The sequence below is a fragment of the Pomacea canaliculata genome, linkage group LG3 (assembly GCF_003073045.1).
Source record: "Pomacea canaliculata isolate SZHN2017 linkage group LG3, ASM307304v1, whole genome shotgun sequence".
In the NCBI taxonomy this organism is placed as follows: Eukaryota; Metazoa; Mollusca; class Gastropoda; order Architaenioglossa; family Ampullariidae; genus Pomacea; species Pomacea canaliculata.
The window spans coordinates 29137555-29165512 of NC_037592.1; the positions used below are offsets into that span (position 1 = coordinate 29137555).

A 27958-nucleotide genomic window follows, 5' to 3' on the forward strand; every position below is an offset into this window, starting at 1 on the left:
TCAAAGTTTTCCCATCAACCATTGCCCACCGCCATTAGAGTGCTGATATTTTTCTTGATGTCTAGGCATTTAAGTAGCAAATACTGTTTTTAACATTCATTGTTTTCAAGTGTGTGCACAAAAACATTAATAAATAAGTGTTTTATTGTATACTAATGTAAAAGTATACCATGGAGTTTCTTCGAATGTTGTTTAAGACATCAAAAGCATAATAAGACGTCTTCGCGTAGTACAGCAGCAGACAGCTTGAGTGGACGAAGTGAAAATCTTAAGTGTTTACTGTCTGGGACATCAGTCTAAAATCTGCAACTTTATTGCAATGCTTTGCAGTTGACAAGGTCAGGTTCCTTTGAAGCCTGAAGTGTTCTACGAAGGCTAATATTATTACTTAAAGAATTAAAACAGCGACAATGGCGAGCCGTCACATACCAAACGACAAGGTTTAACTTTTTTATCTCTTAGCTTTTTATTTTTTAAGTATAGATTATCAGTAGAAATTGTTTCTGGTGCTAGTCTCAATAGTTGATAAAAAAGAAGAGTAGCTTTAAATCAGCAAAAGCTGATGCATCGAATGACAACACCAAGGAGATTCCTTTAAACATTAATTTGCATGGTGTGTTGTACTCCTATTTGCGTAAAAATCGACAAATTTCCTTTATTTTAGTCCTTACGTTGACGTCGTCTTGTCTAGGACCCTGTAATTTCATGTGAGGACCCCTTATAACCACCTCTCCCCAGTTTTTTTTTAAATGTTTATAAAAGATGATGAAAAGGCATAGTATCTATTCTTTAGGTATATATACACTTGAGCTGGCACAACACATTCTGAAGTTAATAGGCGTTTTAACAGCATACAGATTTAAATCTATCATGCTGGCATTACTATGCATGATTAATAACACTGTTTCCTGTCATGCTCTTTCTCTGAATTCTGTGAAGGGAATAATAACAAATTTAAATGGTGCAAAATGTTTCGTATTAGAGTTGGGCTAATAACAAAGTAGAATATATTTATAAAACCAAAGAGTCATTAGTGACAACTTTTGGTAAGCGCAGTGTTCTGCGCTAGTCAAATTACTCAGAAGCCTGACATTTTTAAGCTCATTGACGAAGATTTATAGTAGAAAGTCATTTTAGTGCACATCTCACAGCCAAAAGCTTATACTTGCATAACTGTTCAGGTAATAATTTTTTGTATGTGTTCACTTTGAACATTATATAACAGGGCTTCTGCTAAGGCTAAATTCTTTGGGGTCCCAGGGACCCTTTCTTCAGATTTTTAAGGGGTCCCTGTTCTTCGCCCAAATTTGAAGGGGACCCCATTGACGAAAATTGAAGGGGTCCTCCGAACTTTTAATGCGTACTGTACGCAATTTTTTGCGTAAGCAGAAGCCCTGATATAAGTTTTGGGGAATACTTTTAATGTGGTATAAACCTTTTTTGTTTTGGAAGTCTTCATGATGGAATAGACAAATTGCTGAGTGGTACTGTGCCCACTTTCATTTAGTGTATGATTAAGTAAAATGAAAGTGGTATAATTCTTATATTTATAATTGCAGATTAACTTGAAAGTTATCTTGGTGAGTGGAAAAACTCATGAGTTTATCTTCAGCCCCAGTGATTCAGCAGCAGATATTACGGACCATGTCTACAACCATTGGCCAGAAGGTAATTTCAAAAAGTGGATATACTTATTTATCATCATTTAAATTAATATAGGGTATTCTCAGTGTGGCGCTGTTTGTTGCTGGACGTGAAATATGGACATATCTATTTATGTGTAGTCAGTGCTAGTCAGATATTATTATTCTCTATAGCTTTCTCTCTTTTGTGTGGTTAATGTGTTAATATCATGTGTGGTAACATTAATGAGTAGTTACTATAACAGAATGTTTTAGACATTTGAAGTTGAAATATTATTTTTGTTTGTTTCGTTGGTCTTATCTGCATTTCTGTTCCTTAGAGAACTCAGGTCATTGCCTTGCACTGGGGTTTCAAGTGCTAGGAATGGGGAGAAATTCTGTGTGTATGCTTATAATACACATAACTAACACATAACTAACACAGCCTCATTTTGTGTTATGCAGTGGAATATGATGCTGTCTTTTACATGACTGACATCAACTTTTTATGTTTATCCCCTGAAACACTGGAAGTAATTTCTATATATATGTATATTTATGTGTTATTTGTTTTCTCAGACTGGACTGATGAACAGCTTCCTCCAACCAACATCCTACGATTGATATACCAGGGACGATTTTTGCATGGAAATGTCACTTTAGCAGGTGAGATAAGTTAGTAATAACCTTATGTTGCCTAGAGCAAAAAACAAAGTGGCACATACTGTCATGTGTGCATACAAAATTGGACTAGATCTATTTCAGCTATCACTTTGGATAAATCTTGTCAGTTCTATTTGGTGAAAGTGCATTTCTTCGACAGGAATAATGTGCAGTTTAAGATTTGCTCACGTTGGTTAAAAACTATTTTTATCTCTTAGAAGACAAAATGAAGCGTAAAAGCATTTTTAGAAATTAATTAATGCTAAGGTGTAAAAAAATTGTTTTTAATGTTGATTAGTTGAGAAAAGTAAAAAAAGAAATTATAAAACTTTATGGTTAACCTTACATAAGCCTAAAATTAAAAAACAAGTGGTTATTTTTCAGCATTGCAATTGCCAACTGGAAAGACAACAGTGATGCATTTAGTTTCTCGTGAAAATTTGCCTGAGCCTAATAATCAAGGTAGTAACTAATTATTGATCGACACTTGCACATGTAAATTTTGTAGTTCTATTAAAGTCATTGACATTTTGGAAAAAACAAGTGATTCATACATAAAATTAATATCAATTAAAACTAGTAAGAACAAAGATATAGCTAAGCCATGCCAAGCATTTCTGAGTAGTTTTATATATGACATTTGTAAAGCAGCTTAATGGGAAAAGTGCCTACCTTAAAAAAAGATTAATATGTATGTTTTTATTTGTGTGCATTAAATAAATTGAAATGTAGATTTGTAAGAAATTCTTCTGTTCAACAGGTCAGCTGAAGAAGGACAAGAGTGGAGAGGCAGGTTGTAACAACTGTTGTGTAATTCTCTAGTGGTTTTTGGACTTGACCAGTTTGCGTTACAATGCAGGTGGTATTCATATCATACACAGACCATGATTTCACAAGGCAGAGAACAGAATGCATTGTGCTTAATATGTGCTTGCTGGCTTATTTGCTCTTTAAGCTGCAGAGTTGATGTTGCCTGCATGTCAGAGTGTCAGTAAGCTGACAAAGGAATCATGGTATGGAAGGAAAGATCAAAAAGTGTGAAAGAGGGATGGCTCAGATAAAAAGATGTGAATTATGTGTTATAGGTTTATCTCTTGTTTCAAGAATAAGTGGCACATTTCTGTTGTTGTTGTATGCAACTTTACCAGTCTGCACATGTAAGTTGACCATATTATTTCACCCTTTTCTTGACAACTTTTGTAATTCTTTATTGCAAGCTGGTGAATTTTGTATGACTGTTTATCAATTTATGAGTGAGTGGAGAATTTTTCCACTTTCATGGAAAGTATTTGCAAAAGTATTTAGTATTTTAGTATGAATTCAGTGTATTCATTCTTTTGTCAGGAGTCACTTGGTCTTTGCTTTTGTTAGCCAAAAGTGGCACAACAGTGTGAAAGTTATAGTATTTTGACATTAGTGCTCTAGCAGATTGTGATTTTCCTCGATCACTCATTTCTCATTGTTTGTAAATAACTGTATATAAATAAATCTATAAATATACTTGTATATCACTCTGTAAGTGTGTAAAATCTTGCATGTAAATTTTCTCCCTTTAAGCTGACCTGGTTAACCCAGTTTTTGTCAAAACTTTTTTTTTTTGTACCATATACCATGAAAACGCTTTCTATAACAGCTATCATAGTTCACTAGAAGTTAGGGTATATTTGTTAGTATAAACATACCCCATGATTTTTTTTTTTGGGAGGCCAGTTTTACAGTGAGCAGCAGGGGCTAGTGGCAAGTCTATTGACAGAGAAAGCTCTGCACTCTGTGGTTGCTGCAGTTTTGATAATCACAGTAGATCTTCGCACCTAACATTTCTTAAAACAGCCACCAGGAATGACAAAATATTTTTAATGCTGCCTTGTGAATACTCAAGTTCGGAATTGTAATCAGAACCCTATTCATTTATCCCTTCATATTGCTGACTGTACTCATCAGTCAAAATTTCTGTCTGTATCTGCATTTTCCTAAATATTCATTTGTCCTCTTATTTAACATGCTGTACTCTGTATTGTTTATACAGTTTATTGCATTTGTTCATGCTGCAGTGCCTAGAGCTACATTTAGTGGCAAAGTGATGTTTTCTACACTTTTATTTGTTTGAGAAGGAATTTATACCCCCTATTGTGGAGGAGGATGTCAAATTCACATGCTTCTTCATGCTTAACAGACCAGATAAGGGTGAAAATTCACTTTTTGAAAATTAGGTAGGTACCCCCATGAAGATCTAAGAAAGTTTTTTTTTTCCTAAGTGAGAGAGCAAGCTCTTCTTATTTTATGTAATTTTTTTGTCATTTGGGGATTTGTAATCACTGTCTTTTTTATTGATGTACATGTAAGCAAGCAAGCAAATGAATTAGGCCTTTTTAAAAATAGGAAAGTCACAAAGTCAACAAAACAATGTAATGTCTTCGTGTACAAAAGGGGTTTTTCTTTCATACCAAAAGATCTTTTATCGGGTCATTTTTGTGGCTGTTGTCTGGTAAATAGTATTAAGTTAACTGTGCTTAGACGTTCGTAGTTTATTAAGTCTGTAAAAGATTAAAATACTGTTTCTGCAGTGAGCACATTAATTCAATAGTAAATAATTTCATTCTTAGTAAAGAGGTAGTGCTGTGTGGTAATTGGTAGCTGTAGGTGACAATGATATTAGTTCTCTTTGAAGGAACATAATAACATAACTGACTTCTGATACTTCTAGCTGCTATGGGCACATATTTGAATTTATTTGCATTTTTAATGCAAAGTTGGTGGTATTTATAATTTAAACTGACATTGTTTTTGTACTATAAAAATATTTTGGGTTCTGTTATAGGCACTTATGTGTGGATGAAGATGTAGAGCCATGGAACTATGCCATTCTATCTCCTTCTCTCAGAAAATAACAGTTTTAAGAACACTTTTTAAAACAAGAAATAAACGTGACAACAATTCTATGAAACTAAAAAAAAACCAAAAGAACCTGAACGTCTCAAAACAGCAGGAAAATTGTGTAATCAGAGTAGGGTTCTTTCTTGTGCCTTTGTTTTGGATGTTTTATATGGGCATGCATGGTTTTATTTTCTTAAATAATAAAAAAAAAACCCAGATCAATATGGGCTCATCAGTGCTGCTACTCAACCATATATGTTATTTTAAAGCTTTCATGCAAAACTTTCAAAATATTTTAGAAGCTGATTATGTTAGGAGTAAATTGATGTGTAGAGTCTCTAGCTCATGATGCTATGGGTCACTTCTAATTCTTTTCTCTCCCACCACAATCTTATTCTGGGTAGTAAGTGAGGCTTTTATAAACACATTCAACATTTAAAAAAAAATTTTGAGAATGGAATCCAAAGGGACAAATAGGCTATATTAAAATATAGGTATTGATTTTCACTTTGAAGCTAAAGCTACAATCTAGAAGTATTGCTGTAAGTTGACACAAAATGTGCTGAACAGATTAAGTGGGTACAAAAATATTGATGTGCATACACAAACATGTATGTATGTGTGTAAGAGAGGGGGAAGAAGCTTATCTGTTTGAATGGTTGTCTGTTGTCAGATGTCCCTAAACATAAGTAAAATGCTGACAGGAGTATAACTATGCATTTACTGAAGTTTACTAATAAGTACCACATAGTCTGCAAATAAAGCTGGTAAGCTGCTTGTAGATTTGAAAACTTGTTCTTGTATTGACTACTTTGTTCTGAGAAGAATTTTATTAGATTCTTCTATTCCCTGGGAATAGCTGGGTTATTGACTCGGTTCATAGGAAAGGACAGCCACAAAGGAAGGTACTGTTGACTTAAAAAGGTACAGTTAAACATTATTATTTGTATTTGAATTAAGATTTTGGTTGTGTTTCATTTTCATGTCTTGCCAAAAAAAAAAAAAAAAAAACTAAGGTCATATATAGCGAACTATTAAACCTCTGTAATCGGGAACAACTTTCAGAGAAAAAATAGTGCAGGGTTCATAGGATGTTACAGGTCATTACATTTAGATTTTTGCAGGTGAGGCCTTCAAGTTCTTAAATTCATCCTGCAGGATTACGCCCTAACGTCAGCGAAATAACCACTAATCCATTTTTCCAGATCTGTTAAAATCCATGGTTGTACCCATTTGGGGTCGACTTTGCAGTTGAGGGATTCTCCGCCCTTATTCCACATTATTTTCCATTTTAGTCGCTTGACTGTGAAGTCTCATTCCCAATATTTCACAGAACCTTATTTGCAGGGCAGCATACTTTCATAAAAAAAAGGTAGCAGCAGCAGTTTTAGACAGCTGATATCGGAACTATGGTTGTGTGTTAAAAAAAATCTTTTATTGGTGGGATTTCAGTGAGGCAGGGGAGGGTGCAAGTAAAAAGACAGGCAGATGGAAAAGATCAAGATTAAAAAGCGGGGTGGGGTAGTCAAAAAGCTAAAAGTAGCTGGAATGAAGAGGAGTGTAGATTTTGAATCAGTTTGCCTTCAGCATCAGCACTTGTGACTGTTGGCTATTGCTATCCTAAAACGTGAAGGGACTGCCATGAACCAGAGTCAAGAGAAGCGCTTTGAATCTTAAGCAACTGAAAGGGATGTTTTTCAACAGCCAGGTGACATCAAAGATGAATTGAGAGGCAGAGAAATGGGTAAAAGGTAGTTTTGAAAGGGTGATATGACAAGTAGAAAAACTGGTCTGCTGTTAGAGATAGCCATTGGGTTGCCTAATCAGTTCTTCCCATGATGTCTAATTTGAAAAATTCAAACAGCTTTTCTTCTCTCCAAGTTGTTATTAGTGGTTGATTAGAATGGGACGTTTTTTTGAAGACTTAAACCCCTACTTAAATTGTAAGCATAAACAATGGTTCAAATGGCTGCTCTGATATAGTTGCCAGGCCCAGCAATTGGGGAAGGGATTGAAGGTTAGTGCCTCAAAAAGTTTTCTGACTATTTTTTGACTACTTTAGTGCATATAAGACAACTATTTAACAGATTTCTGTTGTATTAATCTCTAGTGTCATCTTTCCCCCCTCTGACTATCCTTCGTTAATAGCAATTATTTGCTTAGTCCTGTAATGTTCCCTTTGATTTTTCTTCTGTAAAATGCACAAGTATTTTAATTCTGGTGATTATGGGAGTGGAGTGCCAAATCCTCTTCATTTACCACTGTAGATATTAACTTTTTTTGTGAAAGTAGGAAATTAAAATAAATTTCCCTTTTGTACATTGTGATGAAGGAAGGTATGTGTTTGTAGGGGTGGGGGTGGGGAATCAGCCAGCAACAAAGGCCATATTAAAGCAACTTGTACACTGTGAAGTCAGAACCAACTTTGGAAATTTGCTAAGTGGAATGCATTGCCTCATAGTTTATGCTCAGTCAGTCTAGCATTTAGATTACTTAACTTTTTGAGAAAAAGAATTAAACTGTGAGCATCAAGAGCTGGCCACAGTCTTAACTTTCAGACTATTGCAAACTTGATTGGTAGAGGCATCAAATATACCCAGTGCTACCCCAGTAACCAATAATGCACATTACACAGAATTTAGAGAGATTGGAGATTCATGCTTTTGGTTGTGTAGCTGGTCGATAATTTCTTGCCATTATACAGCCTCTCTTTCTGACATGCTGTTAAGCACCAGCAAGCAAATAACCAACCAACCCTATATAATGAATTGCATTTGTAACACAGGCACTAATGACTATTGTTTAGGTCATTATGATTGTATAAAGGGTTCTTGGCATTTACCGTGGTCCCTGGGAAACTTTACTGTGATGGATGTGAGATTTGTGCCACTAGATGGACCATCCATGTATTTGAACGAGAAAATATCTTTGATATACAGTGCTGAATAACAATCATTGTAGTTAAAAGTTGTGATGGTTAATGGATACAGAATCCAACTTTTTATAGATGTATAGTTCATGTTTGGGCTTCTAGTTTTTTTCATGATGGTGATTTTTACACCTTTTAATGTTTCAAATTTGTGAATTTTGCTTTTTTAAAGTTTTAGACACCAGCATACATTCTTACAAAGCTAGTGGGATCTCACTTTATTTATGAATGTGCCAGCAGGTACTTTTCTATTGAGAGTTTTAGTTTTTTAGATTCCCCTCAGAGGAAGAATCCAAGACAATAACAGTGTTTAAGGTTTGTCTGTTTCTGTATCTCTTTAATAAAACAGAATCACAATTACACAGAATTTTTTAAAGGGTCATGAATCTTCAAGTAGGCTGGTGGCAAGTTCTGTTGCTGTTTTAGATTAAGGTGAAGTGAGCATAGAGAAGGGAATTTTCATTTGTATGATTTTATTTATCAGCACTTATTCCTTTTTCACATGTTTACCTAATGCATAGAAGCTTTTGTATTTCCTCAAGTTAGACCTAGCAGGATTTAGGTTATTTGAGTATAAAACTACACTGCAATCCTGCTCTGGTTGTTTGCATGCTTTTTCAGGCCATCACAAATTTTTAAAACCTTTCGTTTGATTTGTTTGCTGCTTGTGTAAATGTTGAAAAGGTATTTGAATTGTGACTGCACTAGCATGATAATATAAGATAACCATTTTGTCACAAATGTTTTTCACGTGCACGCGTATTATTGAAACTTATTAAACACCTTATTTTTGAAGTCCAACATGCTACTAAGAATTTCTGTTTTAGTCATTCAAATACACATAGGAAGCCTTTGTCATTCTTAATTGTTCAGTTATGCCATGTGTCATGCATTCGTTAACAAATGGGAAACAGAAGTCTGAGAAAATACTTCTTACAAAGCATTAGCATTCTTTCACTGTCCTTTTTTTTTTGTCTGCCTTTTGGGCTGTCTTGTCTCCTTTGCTGCTTGCAGTTTCAATCTTCAGTGCTGTGAGTATATTAAAAAGTAGATTATTATTTAATATTAAACTTTACAATGCACCTATTTTGTTGAGCTACTTGCATCTCTACAGAAATTACTTATGGCTATCTTCTGCTAATTTCCATAATTGTGCCATCAAAGCAGCATTTGACAAACTCTAGAACTGGATTGCATCACATTTTGTTACTTGAGCTCATCATGTACACAGAATTTATTAAATGTAATGCACCAATGTTGTGTGGTGTGCTTGTTAAGTTTAAAATCATATCATTTAAAAATTTTGTCTTGTTCATTGTATAAATTGTTTTTTAGTCAGTTCATCTGTGATCCTCAAAAAGTCTTATGGTGATTTTTTTTTTTTTTTTTGCAATAGTGGAACATATGCTGTTGTTTCATTTTTGAGCAGACACAAATTTAAGTAACACTTATTTTGTTTCTCTGCTTGAGAGATGTTTATTGTACATTTTTGTACAGTCCTGTAATGTTTAGTCTTGTAGCCTGTTCATTATGAATTTATTTGTAAATTGTGGTGTAGCATTCTTTACTGAAATATTACTGTCATTTTCCCTCCTGGGACTGTAGTTTTGAAGCAGAGGTATCCTTACCCCAAGGGTAGCTACAGACTTTAAGCATTGTGAAGTCATAAAATTGGAAACACACACTGATGACCTAAGACTGCGATTCTCGGCCGGTGATACACATACCCCTAGGGGTATGGCAAGGGTTATGCAGCAACATAAATAAGCACACACCATTGTGAAAATAAGTACTTTTATGTGCGAATTTACGCGCTAGAGGTACTAGTTGGCATTTACCTTTTGGGGGTACAGTCACAAAAAAGGTTGAGAATCTCTGATCTAGGAGATTCCTGTCTTGCATATGGTTCAATCTTTTTCTACAGAAGGTTGTATTAAGCAAACCCTTTGGTATGGATGTGCGAGGTGTCGTTGCGGCCCTATGCTCCTTGAGGAGTAACAAGGACTAAACTTAACTTGGTATGGATGTACCTCTAGTTTATAACTATGGGCTCTAGAAGTCAATAACAGTTTCATTAGAAGAAGATTGATTGTGATCTTAAGTATGAACTAGTCAGGGTAAATGAGGAACAGTGATACATCAGAATTAGCCAGCAGATCTGTCCCATACATTATGTTCTCTGAATGAAAGATATGATGCATAAGTTGAGAAAATGCATTTGTTAATGGATTAAAGAATGGAATGCATGTCACCTCTTCAGTCTGAAACCAATTGTTCACATCTTAGGACCAAAGGGAGTTGTCAAATACTCCACAGAAGCCAAGATTACGTCATCTATGTAATAGCTACAGGTTTCATAATTTATGTGGTGGATTTATTTTTGTCCACCTAGAGAAATTTGATTAGTCAAGATGGGAAGCATGAAGACATACCATGTGAAATTTTCAGAAAATGGAAACCATTATTTAACCACTTTCCCTGTGTTTAGACATGTTGCGTTGAAGATCAAGGCATTGATGTCTTTACCTACTCTTTTTTATATAGATATAAAGTCACGGTAGGTTTTCAGGATAGCTCCTTTTGTGGTTAGTAAGGCTGGTAGGGTTATCTGTTTTTAAAAGGTAATCTAATGTGACATTACAGGATTGCAATTTTTTTTTCTCCCTTGTATACAGTAGTCTTTCTTTGTCTCTCATTTCATCTCTCTTTGATGTCAAAGCATCATTCTCAATTGGTGTCCCTTACTCTTTCCCCTCCAAAAGATTTGTAGTTGTGGGAGGAGATGTAACCTTCTTAAATGGACTAGTCAATAGAAACAAGGGTTTTTTTTTTTAAATCTAGATACATTATGTTACTATGACAAATTTTTAAAAATCCTACAATGTAGAAAAAATTCATACAATGACATGTAAAAAGCATATTATTAAAAAATAAGATGACGCCTTATATAGAGAATTTTAACTCTGAGGACAAAATTACCTTTAAAAACTTCATGACCCTACAGTCAAGTGGTTTCATGTGTTAAATACAAGTGGAATTGCTGTTGTACAGTTGCTTTATTTCCCTCCCACTTAATTTTGAAGACATAATCAGATGTTAAAATTCCTGGAGAATGTGGGGCTTTTCTCACATGCATATATCAGTTAATAGTACAAGACTATTTGCTTCTTGTCAAAACAAAAAAAGATTGGTAGTGCGAGTTTAAACTGTCATACTTGGAATACAGTTCCTTCATGTTTAAGACTTCTGTATTACAGTACATAGGTGATGTGAGCGGATGTAGTAGGTAAATGCATTGTAAATGTGAAAGTCGCAAACATTGTGCAGTTTCACATGGGCTCATACCAAATCTTTTATTGTATGCATTTCAATAAAAATGCACTCTGAATTCTGTTTTCCCTGTTGATGTGTGTTCTGCAATACATTGAGATTTTGGTTTGGTAAGTCATTAAGTAAGGGTGGGTAGTGTTCAGCTGAATGAAGGATTAAGATATTGACAACATACAATGTACTTTGTACTACTGAGTAATGCAGAATTAATGCTTGTTTCACAGAACTGCTGGATTCCGTAAGACATGTTTATCATGTTGATAAAAAGTGTGTTCACTACTGCAATAAATAATGCAAACATGGAAAGGTTATAGGGTAATGTGTATTTGCAAATATGGACATAGACTTATCACACCATTACAACTGAACATTATTCTTATCAGTTCATCATACAAACCAAACAACATATGACAACAGTTTTAATGATAAAAAATAATGGGAAAGAAACTAAATAATTAAATCCTTTGCCAACATGTAATTCTAAAAGGCAGTGAAAGAAAATAACATTTTAGTAATGTGTTAAGAAATGTGCACTTTACACTGGGGTGACAAAGCTGATTAAATAATGCAGTAATTCTAATACCCAGAATATATGCAAACATTAAACTGAATGTCAAAGACACTGTAAAAAAATTCTCTGCAGTTGAAAATAGCACCTGCTATAAGGCACTCATGTCCTGCCTCAAAAAAAAAAAAGTCCATGGGATTCAGTCTCAATGGATGGTGACTTGATGGTATTAAATATTTCATGTTGTACTGCACAAATCTGTATTTGTCGACACAATTTTATTGGATGTAAGCATGACCTATTAGAAGCAAAAATGGTTTTTAAAATTCGATTGCTGTTATCTATTTTATGTAAAGCTACACTTGGTGAATAAATGCACTTCACTGAAGTCTCTCCAAACTTGTTAAGCATAATTATAAAGGCTACAAGAGTCAAATGACAGAACACTCTAGAAGCAAATGATAAAAAGGCTTTAATAAAAGATACGGTATATATAATTAGTTTATTCCTTGTTACTCCTCAAGGAGCAAAGGGCCTCAACACCTTGCCAGTGGACCCAGTTTTGGGCAGACCCCTCAGTTGGGCTCATGTGGTTCCGACGTCTTTTGCCTTGCTCTCTACTGTGTAATTTCATTATTTAGCCTCTATCTTAACAAAGATAACAAGTCTTGGTTAAACCAAACACTAACTCTCCTGATTGTCCCCTACCCCCTTTTTGTCTAAGTTAAAAATTATCTTTAAAGCCACCAGAAATTAAACCATTCTCAGAATTTTTTTATATTTTAGCACTGTGTGTCTAGTGTAACTTTTAATCATAGGAGTCCTCACTTATAAGATGTTTGTGTAACATGAACTTGTTTGTGGTGCCTTGTATCACACATGTTGCAGAACTTTGCACACAATTATTTCCCTTGCACAATGTTGTGCCATTGAAATGGCCTTGCATCAAGAGCGGACGGCTAGTTTGTGTGAACTAATCATGGGTCTTAAACAATTTTGAGGCGAAACTATTCTAAAAAAGAGTAATTAGTATTTTAACAGTGAATTAATACAACTGAAGAAAACATATGATTACTTGAAAATATTATTTGCCACTTATTGCATAATAGAAATAAAATCAGCTGCCTTGCAAAGCTAAAAGATGCAACTAGACCAGGTGAAGTGATGCCGTAAATCTAGGATTCAAGTTAACACAGGGAGATTATCAACATCTGCCACAAAGATATCACAAAATCAGAAGCCAGAGTCCATCTTTGCACTATAAAAGGAAAAAAAGCTTACCATCACAAACCAAAGAAAGACAAATTATTTCTGCTCGACTCTTCCCACACTACTCAAGGATCAAAAATATTCCAAAATAAACCATAAAGTAAACAAAAACATCATAAGAGGGGAAATTTGTGCACTTCAAAACATGTTTGGTCACTTTCTGAAATGGATGCATACTTTACATGCATAGAAACGATGGTGGGCCTGAATCTGAAGATGTCCACCTGGTCCTATTATGCCCCTGATGGAGTCCAACTAGCAGTTAAGGATAACATACAACAGATTTGGAAAAAGAAAAATTCACTGGCATTGATCAACACCATGAATCCTTTGTTAACCAGCATAAATCAGAAATAAAATTTATAAAAAAAAAAAAAAAAAAAAAAAACAAAAAACCAAACTGCTAAAGTATTACCTACATATGACAGAAAAAACTAGAAAGGCAAACAATGATTAATAGATGAGCAGCCCAGGCGGGCAAATGGAATTAAAACAAAAATACTAGTCAGGCTACTGTGCAAAAATGCTTCCCACAGCTCCATATTTCATTCTCTGATGCTACATAGTTCATAACTCCAGCTTGATTTACCAGAAGTTTGTAGGCAGACTTAGTTATAAATGTCAGTGATACAAGATTTTGAAGAACATTTTCATACTAGCAGTATGACAATTCTCTTTTAATGAACTGAAATATTACTGATATATTAATCTGAAATTACTGATTAAACAACAGATACAACTCTTTATTACAGTTTATAAGGATCTATGTCTAATCAAAGACAATGGGGACATAACAAGACCTAAAAAAAAAAAAACTTTCAAAAATATTCAAACCACTAGATTTCATGCTTCTGAAGTTCCTGTTAAATGTGAAAACAGCATGAAATGGCTGCCAATTTTTATTCATCTGGAGCCAGTGTACAGCAGTTTTATGCCAAACCACACACTATTAATAACTATTAATAACAATGAAAAATAGTTAACAGATTCATTGATCATTTATCTGAATTTAGTTCACAATTGTCTTGACCCTCTACTGAGTTGTCATCACAAGCCAACCGCTGATTCTTCTTGTTCTTGACGTAATCTTCTACTATGGTTTGCAAAACACGTAAAGGCACAGCTCCACACCGCAGAATGGTATCGTGGAATTCTGCAAGCTCAAATTCATCTCCTGTAGAGCAAAGAATGTTGACTCAGTGGTCTGTGTGAATAACAACAGCTAAAGATTATGACAAAGGTAAAGTTTTGAACTAAATAAAATAGATAAAAAATCTTAAAGCCATTAAAGGCAGAAAAAGCAACCTATATATTATGCATAGTTTTTGCTGCACATTATTCTAGGGTTTTGAAAAATTTCACGGTATGAAGCATTTTGAAGATCTCATTTTCCAACTCTCCCTTTCAAATTTCTTAATTAATCAAAATGAAATCAATAACGGAGGCCTGGGAAAGTGAATAAATAAGAAAGAGATGTAGGGTTAATAAAAGAATTTACAATAAAGGAGTACTGATTCCCTCTTTAAAAAAATGTATATATCTATCAAGTGCTCTCTCCTTAAAAACAAAAACAGACTGGAGTGGAAGAGAATGCATCAACTGTGGCAACACTATTAATGAAGTAAAATGTTATACAAATCTGTCATGTCTGGCCCTATCTGCTAATATTTGTTTATATTATGGCAGAAACATCAAGATTACCTCCACTAAAGCACAAATTTAATAACCAACTGGCATGAATATAGATTTATATTTAAAGAAACACTATAAGATCAAAAATAAGAAGGCGTCATGAAGGGAAGGAATCAACTAATTCCACATAGCCTTACCAAGCTCCTCTTCTGCCCTGTGCCGCAGCTCCCATATCTTAAGCTCCCAACCTTGTATGCACATGCCTGCAAATGCCAGTATTTTCAAGTTGCCTTTTTCAGTCCTGAAGACTAGCTACCATTATCCATCATAGTTTACTTAAAAAAAACATTAGTAACAATTCTAACCAGTTTTTTTCTTCTTTAACAGCAAGTCAGAAACCTGACTCTAACTAAATCTTTAACATCCTTGATGCTAACCCTGACCATTCTTGGGCTTGGAATTTTATCCTCAACATGACATGTATTTTCCGTGGTGTTGCCACTGTCACCCATTACTTTTTAAACTTCAGCGTTCCAACTGTATGCAAACTATACTTCTGGTTTAGCTCTCATTGGAGTAATTGTAATTTAAATATAACAGACTTTGCTGTAAAAGACAAATTATTCTGGTCAAACTGTTTTTGTCTTCAACTCCATTGTTCTTGATCCAAGATTTACTGTTTGATCTACAGATACTATGAACTTCTCCCATCATGCACTCTAGCTCTATTAAAAAAAAAACTGTTTTAAACTTATACAGTCAACTGCGTACTTTGCTTCGGGATACAGCAGATATAATGACATACACTGTTGCTGTCATGTGATTTTTCATGAAGAGACCATCTGTGATTCTGTGGCCATTTTATTTATGGCATCTATTTTTTTTTCATAAATCAGATGCTTTATAAATCATCTGCTGTTGTTGTTATTAAATTGTGAGCTGTCAGTTCTGCTCAGGATTAACACCAAGGTTAAAACTCGCTTCAAACTGCATCATTAAATAGTTTTTGCCATCTGAACTACTGACTGATAATAGGTCCATCAACATACAAGTGCCTCCAAAGGCATTAAAATTAAAATGCTGGTTTTTCTTCCAAATTGTTTCTCTTTCAATAAACTTTCGGTGTGCATGATTAAAATTTAGAATCTGAGTAACCATCAGATAAAGCTTTCAGCAATCACTGTTAGAGCTCTAATGTTGCTCCAAATTTTATTTTGTTATTGCTGTTACCAAAAAACTTCTCGTACACCCATGAAATTTCTTACCTGCCCTGGCCAGGTGATGTATCGATTCACTTCAGATAGTAATTCATCAAAGCTACTACACATTTGATCTGTTAGGTAAGAAACAGCTTTCTGTTGACTCCAGCTGGCATGCAAAATGACAAAGAAAAGAATATTTTCATTTGGTATCACATGCATACAAAATTGAAGAAGAAAGTCACACTTAAAAGATGGAACTTTTGAAATTAGGTAATCATGGATGTCATGGATCGACCATGCATAAGTATGAGACACTACCTTATTGTTCATGGCAAGGAAGGTGGAAGTGGGTGAGTGAGTGACTGACTGAGTAGCTGAAGGAAAAATGTTTTTCTCTTTTCCCACGGATGTAGCAAAAGTGTCCAACTGATGAACTGAAGTTCGCTGTACCTGTTTACCTTGCTTTGTGTATGCTACCTTGCCAAGGTTAAAATGTTCTATTTATGTATCTTTGGTAAATTACTTTTATATTAATATTGAACTTTGTGCAATTGAAGTACTGTTATTTTTTGAGTACGTATTATGCTTGGACAGAGCATAACATGGAAAGCAGTATGAATGGAATAGAAGATAAAAGATGTTAATCAGTAACATGCAAGTTACAGGTCGCAGTTGAGGGAAGTATATGTCATCCCCTTGTGATGCCATAGTGGTGCAGAGGATAAACATCCCGTCTCCAAGGATTGGACCGACTAACACCACCTGCCAGATTACATAATGGGACCCTACAGTGCAACATGGCGTGTGTTCACCTTTGCTTACCGCGAGTAAAATTCAGGGAGCTAACCTTTTCCCAATGCAGTCAGTGATTCCCTAAACATGTGATTGGTGACATAGTGCATCCACCCGTGCCAGGTATCTTACCACATGGCAAAAACACAAGCATGGCTAGAGTGATTCATCTGCATTTCAAGGCAAGATTTGGAGTATCTGTTTGTTCTTTGTGTTGAACTAGAACTTATTCCTTACCTTCTGGACTTCTGTATCAATGAGAACTGTGTTCCCAGCCTCACTGTAAATACTGACTGAACATTGACTCTAGGGTCAGAAGCTCCTTAGTCAGGATAGGTAAGAAGACGTTGGACAGTGCATATTTTATATGGAGAGATGCCATTGTGTGTAACAGTACATGGAGATTGAATTTTCTATTCTTATATTTTGCATAACTGGCTTAATCTGGTGTGTGTTGCTAGGGGAAGAAATTGTTTGATCTTTGTCTCATAAAGTCCTTGTCCCAGTCAATAAATATATATGACCCAGAAGCCCAAGGAAATCATCTAATTACTTGTCGGACAGGCGTGCGCTGCCGGAAGAACATCACCCAACAAACCGAACCGGCCAACCGCGTAACTGTCATGAATGCTTGAGTTGTTAAGTACTCGTGTTTGTCACAAAGGAAAGTAAAAGGTCTGATGAATCTACTTACCAAAAGAAAGTAAAAGGTCATGAATACCCAAAAAGCAATCCTGTGTCAACAACAAGACGAGCTGCTCTGAATATTTCAAGGCGATACCGACCCATTCTGCAGCAAACAGAAAGATGTATTTAAAAAAAAACAAAAAAAAAAAAAAAAAAAAAAAAAAAACAAAAAAACGAATAAAAAAATATATATATATATTCTTTTAAAAATGTAAATATTTACACAAGACTGTTTCAAATATATTTTTGAAACAGATGCAATAAGATACAATTCACATTGCAAAGCTAGCACATAAGACCGAAAACTGATATTATCAAGATTGTTCAAAAAGTATTACAGCATATTTTATTCCTTATGAGTCTACTAATGTCCTGCATTACCATAGCTCTCATAAAAACACAGAAACCAAAAGAAACATTGCAAAATGAACCCAATAAAAGATGTTATGTGTGTTACTTACAGTGTGTCGCTGTTTTCAAAAGCACCCATTTCTTCACCCAATGCTTCACTGTACAGACCCCAACCCTGGAAGCAGTATTTTTTTTGTTAGCTATAGTGTCAACCAAGATTATGGTGAAAATTGGATGCCTACTATTTGTAACCATATGCAAGTTAAAAAATAAAATGATTCTCTCTGGAGAGAATGCAGTATTTCTATACATTTTATAGACAACTTTCTGCACATCTTAGGTAAATACAGAAACCAAGTTTTCTGGGTTTTTTTTTTTTATATCATCAGGCATAAGTGGCTATATTTGATTGCATGCATCTGCAATGTAGACCTGACCATGAAGTAGCTGCTTTCTGAACTGTCCTAGATGTAAGTTGTCTACAGCAGGACATGACCCACGGCAATATTTTTTAATGTGATGCCAAATTTCTCTAGAGTCTAGAGTCTTTTACTTGTCAAGCACTAAACATGCAATGCATATAAGCCTTCCTTTCAATATACCTTACCTCTATGTATGCTGTGTTGGATGAAAACCTGCTGGGTGCTAGGTAAGATTTGCCATCTTCACTAAATCTTCGAAAGTCAGGAAGTGTTTTCTCTGCCATGGCATATACACTCTGTAAAAGCATGGAAAGACTAAACGATCTTTTTTTAAAATCTCTGCGTACGTGTAAGAATGGCAAATACTACATTAGCATAATGCACTGGAAATTGATAAATGGTTAGTGTTCAAGTTTATTAATAATAATAAATGCAAAATTTGTAAAGCGGATGCTCCTCAGGAGCATACTCTTACCGCCTAAGAACAAGAACAAAACACAAATATCATACATGGACAGCAAAAAAACAAACAACATATCAACTATAAAAGAATAAAATCAAATACAGAAAATGTAAAGAGGAACCAAATAACAAGAACAAGAGCTGAGAGTAACATGATATTGCAAAAGGAAGATGAGAAGAAGAATGTGAAAAAGGACTAGCATGGTGGGAATGGATGTTTGGAGTAATGTTTACTGTAAGAGCACTTAAGTGAACATTTAAAGGATTCAATAGTGGGTAGCGGGCGGATATGGAGAGGGAGAGAGTTCCATTGATTCGCTGTACAATAACTAAAAATACTGTGGCAATATGTTGTTGTTCTGGTGACAGGAACAGTAAGAAGATGATAATCAGAGTTGTCTAGCTGGGACATAAGGGAAGAGAAGTTCAGAGAAAAAATCAGGGCGGGTGCCAGCAAAGAAATTAAAACTTGTCACGGACAGTTTGTAATGAATGCAAGAACGTATGGGAAGCCAGGCCGGAAAATGAAGGAGAGGAGTGGAGTGGTCCCATTTCCGAGCTCTAAGCACCAGACGTGCAGCAGAGTTTTGTATTTTCTGGAGTTTATGAAGAAGGTACGCAGGGCAGCCAGTAAGCAAGGAATTGCAGTAATCAAGCCTGGATAGAACAAATGCACAGACAAGAGTGTTGGTTACACGCGTAGAGAGAGTGTGACGGATGGTGCTGATCTTGCAGAGCTCATAATAGGCAGACTGACAGACTGTGTAACAGACTTGTTTAGCAAGAGTCATGTCTGCAGTGACAATGAATCCCAGATTGCTGACAGAGGAGGATGCAAAGGTGATGTTTGAAACCATAAAGAAAATACTGAGTCTCTTTTTGTGCACACATGGATGTAAACTTCCTCGACAAGACTACAGGAAGTTTGGGGAAAATGCAAACACTAATTAACTTCCTTCATTAGACAAATGCTTCAGGCTATCTTAAATCCTTAAAGTGTATGGAATACATTGCCATTGCCAAAACTCATATTTTGGTATCTCCAAAGATGAAATGTAGCAGAAAGTGCATGTGGACAGAGAGAGAGAGAGAGAAAAAAAATTATTAAAGCAAACCTACAACTCACTTGCAAATGATGACCAGGTTCTCCTTCATGAAGACTAAGAGAAGTAAGAGTGTATTTTGACCTATAATGGTATAAAACATTTAGCTATTCAAAGTGTTGAACCAAATATTTCAAAATCCAATTTAAAGTTAGTCATGAAAACTTTCCAATGTTTAAAAAAACAAATCTAAACAGAATTTATGTTGTATTCTCTGTACCACAAGCTTGTATTTATGATTTATGATAACCCACTATACATCACTTTTCTACACTTATTCCAGGTACTCTCATCATTCTAATGCAGACTAGTTAAACATTTTTATGTTTTGCACCACTGTGCATATTTAGTGTAGAGCCTTTAAACTGTGGTCCAGTAATCCACTCAAAATGCTTGGATCCCAATTTTTTGACACTATAGATTGTACGGACCTGGCCTCTCAAAAACTCGAGAGAGGTATCGACAGCTGTCATTTTGACATTTCGAATGTCCGTGATTGACATGCTATGCACTATCGCAAATTAATGATTTAAATGCTGGCTTGTAACTTCAAAGAGGTATTTATATAAGATTAGTTTTGTATTTATCAATAAACAATAAAATAACTTGCAATTTAAACTTGAAATTTAAATATTAATCTGTTTATCCACGCTGAGTGTCAGTGTCAGCGTTATGGAGGACGTCATTGCAACCCATTCACACCCTACATAGTTAATCTGCCAAAAATCGACTTATATTTAAAGTATTATTTTTTCATTCGATAATCTGATAAAACTTGAAATTGTATAAATATAAACGAATTTAAGCTACAGACCACCCAACACTGTATGTGCGGGCACTTGTATTATGATTATGCTATGTCACAAAACTCTTAAAGCAAAGACTAATCTCTGCACGGTAACCAAATGAAACAATGGTACATATTTTAATATATTTAATCAGTAGTAATGGGTAGATAAAAATGAAAATGAAAGCAGAAAATTAGAAAAATGGAACAACCAGAAATAAAACATTCTCTTACAATTTCCGGTGTAAATTGATGTAATAAATTCCTGCTCGTGATCCATCTGGTGTGCCAGAATAGTAGAATGCTGCAGGAGAAGTGGCCATAACTTCAGGACAAGGAACAATGCTGCAAGTATATTACTGCATCAATAAAAAAAAAAAAAAAAAAAACACCCATAAAGTTCTGGTATCCGTCCCTTTCTGCCCCATGCTGTTATGGAAATTATAGGAGCATGAAGTTAAAAACTTGCTTTCTTTCACTACCTCGGCTTATGGCTTTATCACTAAGATAATGACTGACCCCACCTCCCCTTGAAAGAAAAAAAAAAAAAAAACACCCACCATGAAGATCAGTAGAAAAGGAACTCAAAGACCAGAAACTGACCTGGAACAATAATAACTAAACTTGCTGCTGAAGCCTAAGAGATGATTGAAACAATTCCTACATAATTGGTTAAAAGTAACTGAGACTAACATCATTTCTACTTACTTTAATGGAGCTAATGGCAAATTTTTAAAGAAATGTTGCAGTTTGGGTCGGATTTTGTTGTGGCAGAGATCTTTGATATATAGCAGTATGTCATCCTGTTGAAGACATAAAACAAAATTGTAATAAACCAGTGTCCTGTCTTTGGTAAGTAATTTTGAAATTTTTGGGAGAATTTCCTTTTGAATGCACTTTTCCCCAGCAGGCTAAATGTGACTCTACAGATGCTAAGAGGTATAATTATGCAATTAATAAGGTATTATAATGCATAAAGCTGGATATATACTCTAGGATGTTTGACACTAAACAAATAAAAAGTTATAAATATAAAAAATGTATAAGAGTTTCTATTTCGAGTTGTTGATTTATTTAGTAGGAAAGTGCTTCCACCTTGTGGCAAATTTCGCACTATGGGGGGAGAGGGAGGGAGAAGGAAACTGGAGTACCCACAGAAAACCCACGACGCCAGGCCCGTGGACAGGTGTCACATACAAGAGACGAGATCTGAACCCTGAGCTGCTCACTGCAGTGGTGACAAGCGAGACAAATAAGTTAACCACTTTGTGTGTTGAATATTTTTAGTTACTTATATTTATTTATTAAAATAAGATTTTTGTTGGTGTTTTTTATCTTATCCAAAAGAAACTGCAGAAATGCATGTGACTAAAGAGTGCAACAAATATGCAGAGAGAGGGAAAGAGAAAAAGAGGGATTGGGGAGTAATCATTGCTGGCAACACAATTTTTATTTCCCTATTCATGTGAAATGTAGTGCCCATGTTGCTAAACAGCATGTCAGATTAGGGGATATCAAGAGCAGAGCTGTTGCAGCCCTATGCTCCACTGGGGGAGATTAGGAACAAAAAGAGCAGGGCTGTGCTTAAGGTAGCCAGATGAGGCATCTGTCTAGGGCCCTGCGCTTGTGATAGTAGTCAGGGGCTCTATGCTTTTAATTAATATGGTAGCGAGACTCCAAATTAATGATGTATTGCATGCTCTATCACATGCCCTATGCCTCAGGCCCCACAGGGGCTAAGAATGGGCCTGATCAAGAACACAAGTGTTTCATTACCAGACTACAGTGATATCCACAAATACAGTCTACTCAAATAAACTGATTGAAAGTCAACAATAAAATGAAGGCTGTAAGAGTTGATGGCAGAATACAACCCTAGTAAAGATGGGTACCATGGCTAGTAGTAAGCTATAAAGCTAGTAGCTTAATATGAATAAGCAATCCTTAGCTTGTTAGCTGCCCTGCTTTAAATAATCAGCAAGGTTAAGTTGAAAATAAATAAAATTAAACAGCCATACCTTTAAGGCTGCCATCAAACAACTATGGTCTACACAAACTCACCTTACTTGAAAAATTCTCATCTTTGGTGCTGAGGTGCTTTGTGTAATCAAAAATGCTTCCAAACCCCTCTTTCTCTGCAAGAAGGGACATTTGCTGTCGGATTCGTTCTACCTCACGCAAACCAAGCTCATGTATTTCTTTGGGAGACATGGTGCAGGAAAGATGAAAGTTAAGACACTGCTGGTACAGTCTTGGCCCATTAGGAAGTGAACACACACATTCGCTGCTTCGTAGATTCTTGAAATAAATCTAATATGAACCGGAAAGAAAGAATTTGCATGCAACTTTAATTACTATCACACTAACACTATTAATGAGGCAAGATAATTATTTTCTTTTGGATGAGTGAATGAGTAATTATCACTTGTTCCTTTGAGTGGAGGAGTGATTGTGCTATTTTTGTGGCTTTTATTATTGACGAGTTCTCATGGTGTACAATTTCCTCAAGGTCAATATATTGTTACATTGTCAGATATTATTGCAAGAAATCATTTATTACCAACAAGGGAGTGGGATTGCTTTCTTCCCAAAAGTGAGATTTTCATCTGTATCCCTCCTTACCAATACAAATAATTCGAATCCAATCTGATTATTGCATAACTTTGTATTTACCTGTGATATTGTGAATTGTTCTCCTGAGAAAAGAACAGACTAAAATTTTTAGATTGTAGTCTTACCTCTACAATAAACTGTTTCATATTCTGAAATGCTGGAACAATAAGAGATGACAAAACATCAAGGGCACGAGTCTTCACTTTTGACCTATTAGTAAAAAACAAAAACAGGAGTTAGGGTTAGTAAACAAAATTAAAACAAAACAAGAAAAACTTTGGATATGCACGCAAACATTAACAAAATGTAAAATGATAAAAGTCACAAAAAGGAAATTTCCATCCAATTATACAGACATCATCATGAAAGGATGTGCATGTACCAGAAAAAATATATATATGCATGTAGGCATTTGTGTCTGTGTATGTTTTCAGATATATATATATGTGTAGGACCTGTCAGTCATGATGCCATCTTCAACATCATTGAATGACAGATCTTTAATGTGAAGCTAGCTTTTTGAATGGTAATGTTGCAGTTGCTGTTGTATCACCTTTGACAACCCATTACAAATCTAATATTTGTAAAAGCTACTCACAAATCTTCGTCTGATACAGTTTTGTTATCCTTGAAAGGTTTCAGGTATGGGTGCTCATCTACAGGCGCAGAGATCAGTTTGTCCAGCTGAGCAGGAACTTCTTCCTGAAATAGCACTCTTGTTTAAAGTAAGGAACCCCCCCCCAAAAAAAAAAAACAAAAAACAAACAGTACAAGCTAAAGTGCCTAAACTTTCAAACAATAGGAAGAAGTAGTCCAATGCAAGATAGGCTGTCCACAACAATAGTATTCTATCACACTTTTCCATAGTTTTTAGTGGAATATTATAAAACATTAGTAGGGGAATAGCATCACCATCACTTGCTAGATCCACTGCAACAAGAGTTTAAAAATAAGGACAGTAATTTTAAAAACCCCCAAAAAAAAAAAAAAAAAAAAAAACAAAAAACAAGACAAACCCTCAAAACATGAAACATTACTCCAAAACAGGAATCCTTTCATCCCTGTGTGTAAAGTTCATTCTTATTTTTGACTGCCTACAATTTCTTTTCAGATAAATATTTCTACTCCATTGTTTTTGTAAGAAAGCACATATCTTTAATTATCTTACCACACTGTATTGATGCATCACCATTTTTGCTTCAATACCTTTCTGCAGAACATCTACAGTTTGTTCTATCTGGAATTCCAATCAAATTAGTGCCATTTGTATATAAAAAGCTTTAGGCTGGAAATTCTGAGTAGACAAAATAAATATTTACCAAGATAAATAAATCCCAACTTAATACTTTAAGCTATTATTATACATCAGGATTCAGATAAATTCAAAATAATAATAAATGAATTTGCACACATATCCAAAAATGAAATACTTTATTAAGTCGTAATTTCACAATCTGTGAAGACCATGAACATTGTTAAGTCATAATACTACTTTATTTATTTAAAAGTGGAGACCAAGCATGCACATGTTCTCAAAGTTACCAAGACAACAAACCTTTTTTGGGAGTTTCTCAAGCCTGGAGACATAAACCTCAAAGTCATGGACTGTGTTAAATTTCATAAACTCAATAGTGTGCATCATATCTGTGTGCACACCTTCAATGTTGTTGACTGGAAAGTAGTAGCTGAAATATTAACACAATGCTTTAATTGAAACAACAGAAGAAGGGATGCACTTGATTAATGCTCAGAGCACGACACTAATGTTGTAGTAATTGGAGTATACAAAGAAGTAATTGCAAGTAAATATTTTAACGCTATCCTATTTTGTGTGATTTACAAGTATTCCACAAATGCTGTGATACCAAATTATAGATATCACTGTTATAAAAATGGAATAAAATCAATATACTATTACCAATGTAAATCTGTCAATCTATCATGCACATGGTGAAAAAAAAATCTACGTTTACTTAATAACATTGCAAGTATAAATCCAGTATAGATTTCACTGAGCTTTTCAAAAGCACAAAAACTTTGCCTTGTGAATGTGATCAGATGTCTTTTACTCCAACTGTTCCAAAATTAAGCTGCTGGCAGAAAGCAAGCTATATTTTCCAGAAATATATATCTCCACTTTTCCCCACCTCAGAAGCCCTGCACACTCACAGCTTGAAACATTACTTTTTTAGCCATCGCATATTATCTTTTTCTCCTGCCAAAGTCTGTGTGTGTGTGTGTGCACGAGTTCTTTTATTTGTGCTCTTTCAATGAGCAATATTTTGGAGGAAAGTAAGGGGATTAATACTATAGGAGGCACTAAGTCACTAAGAGGACAAGAAGTTGTGAAACAAAGAAAGATTCCAGGTGCATGTAAGAATGCCTTGCCTATTTATCCCGAAAAAACTTTTTTCTTAACTTTATATTTCCAGAATACTGAATCAAAATATTACTTCTCTATAAGCTTAGTATTTTAATCGTACGCTTGCAATTTCTTCGCATTAATGTACTGTCCAGGAATATACTGATATCATTTTATATTAGAAAAATAATCATCAAGACACTAAGCAAATGAATACTGTCATACTGCTGGGCATTAAGAAGCGTATTTCCTGTTTTCTACTTCGCTCAGGAAAAAGGTGGGGTTTGGTGTTTTATGTCAAGCCAGCAACCAAGCTTATATTATGGCAAGACATCCTGCCCTCGAAACAGATGTCATATGCAGAGAAAGAACAGTGATACCGAGACAAGAGCTGAATCTAGGACAGCCAACCTTCATTGTAATCTACTTAGCGCCACCTATAAAGTTGTCTCCCATTTCCTGCTAAATATTGCTCATTGCTGTAGCAAGAGTGGGCATTATACAGATACAATTATTATTATATTAAATTTTATACAGCCAGAACATTTTAATAGAACAGATGTGGCAGAGGAAGAAAATATAATTTAACAAATAAAAGCTAAATTTATTTTTAAAAAACCTGACCACTTAAATGGGGCACCATCCAGGTACTCTTGTAACTGATCAATCAACAGAAGAAGACTTTCCTTATGCTTAGAAGTCTTACTAATATCAATCTTTTCTGCCCTCTTCAGAAACTCCTGTACCATATTCTGCACAGAAAGTGACAGTTTGACTCACAAAAGAGCATATGTTGCATCTCAGGCATATACATTTATACACCTTAGATAATTTTTGTGATACATAAATTGTTAAATTAACAAATATTTTTAACAGATTCAAAATAAATCTTCAAGAACCATGCACAATATAAGCTCATTGTTTATTGCAACTAATGGACTTTGTTTTTCTCATAAGATTTCTTTTTAAACATTGTCAAAAATGTCAATATGATAAATTTTTCAGAGATGGATATCACACCTGAGTGGTCTGTGTTCGCTAAATTAGATCATAAAGACCTACTATGGATCTGTTGTACTAGATGGTAGTGCTACCAACGTCTGACTTTAGACTTACTTCTCTCTTTATATAGGCTTCTTCACTGATGTCATCCAGCTGATCATCATTTTCATGAACACCACAGAATGTTGAAAGTTCTGGGCTTTCGGCTAATCGCCATGACCAAACATCTGCACTTAGTGCTTCCACTTGATCATCTGCTGTTTCTGTCATGGTTTCCTGCACAGCTAATAAGCAAATATTATTTCTATTCTAAAACTGAACATTAATGAGACTAAAGAAATGTGATTAATCCTGAAAAAGAATTTTGAAACTAATATAAAGACAATGGTATATAAATTGCAATTTCTGGCTCATACTCATGTTTGCAATATCCAAAGAGTTTCTAAATAGTACTAGAATCAAGAGGGGAATGATAAACTGTTGGTGTACAAGATTCAGTTTTAACAAAAATATAAAGGTCCACACTAATCCAAGCCTGTCAGTGCTCAGAGGACAAGCTGGTTGGGGTGGAGGGGAAATTAATAAATTAGTTGTCATTATTAGTTGCTTTATCTTATTTTATTCAGTCATGGATTACTTTTATTTTAGAATAAGAGTATAGTCCAGCAATCTTCAGGAAGGAAGTATTGTGGCAGAACAGTTTTCTTTGTAAGTGTGATGGTTATATATTATTCCGGTTTCAGTGTGCATATCATGGCGTCCATAACAACCTATACAAACACATCGTGACGTGAGAGACGTGAGTTGTTTCAAGCATCCTTTTGTCTTTTAACTATAGCATTTTCATAAAAACGATCTAGTCACTGAGTATGCATCGAAACCGTACACCAATGGTTATTTTTATAGCTTTTGTGGCAGCTGTTAATTTCTGAACACAATAATATCCAGCAAACGAGAAAAAAAAAATTACCAGCAAATCATCAATATTTTCAGTACATATCGCACTTACAGAACTGGATCAGTGACTGATTCGTGGTTACATTGCTAGTAATTTTTCAAACCAAACGGTGAATGAAGACGCTATGACTACTAATGTCGAAGATCCTGAAATTGCACTTCTCGTTTAATTTTTTACCACGTATAATTCCAGCAATACGGGACATTAGTTATTGCATGTGATAATGGCTCTAACTAACAAATAAACTTACTACAATCTCTGCAAAAGTCTCTTTATTATTCAAGCATAACGAGCCGGTTGTAGCGGGAACAACTTTTTATAACCCGGAAAAGACTGTTTAGCCCTATGTATTCTTTGACAGAGGAGGCAAATTTAGCTTCTGGTGAAATG

At 35.0% G+C, this 27958-nt stretch overlaps 2 protein-coding genes across 2 annotated transcripts; one reads left to right on the plus strand and one right to left on the minus strand.

Annotated features, from left to right (window-relative positions):
- Positions 1-15: 15 nt before the first annotated feature.
- Positions 16-11476, plus strand: LOC112559163 (ubiquitin-like protein 3). Its single transcript, XM_025230162.1, has 5 exons — positions 16-440; positions 1560-1668; positions 2202-2288; positions 2670-2747; positions 3046-11476. The coding sequence occupies exons 1-5, from the start codon at positions 411-413 to the stop codon at positions 3105-3107; spliced, it is 366 nt and encodes a 121-aa protein (XP_025085947.1). The 5' UTR covers positions 16-410; the 3' UTR covers positions 3108-11476.
- LOC112559607 lies at positions 6137-27957 on the minus strand. Its single transcript, XM_025230941.1, is given in 18 exon segments — positions 6137-14369; positions 15025-15069; positions 15072-15090; positions 16093-16531; positions 17543-17611; positions 17970-18034; positions 18467-18577; positions 19870-19930; positions 20868-20978; positions 21342-21436; positions 22695-22943; positions 23372-23456; positions 23845-23948; positions 24415-24483; positions 24802-24931; positions 26233-26360; positions 26725-26894; positions 27819-27957. Coding segments are annotated over 17 exon segments (2115 nt in total). The 5' UTR covers positions 26881-26894; positions 27819-27957; the 3' UTR covers positions 6137-14190.
- Position 27958: the final 1 nt, after the last annotated feature.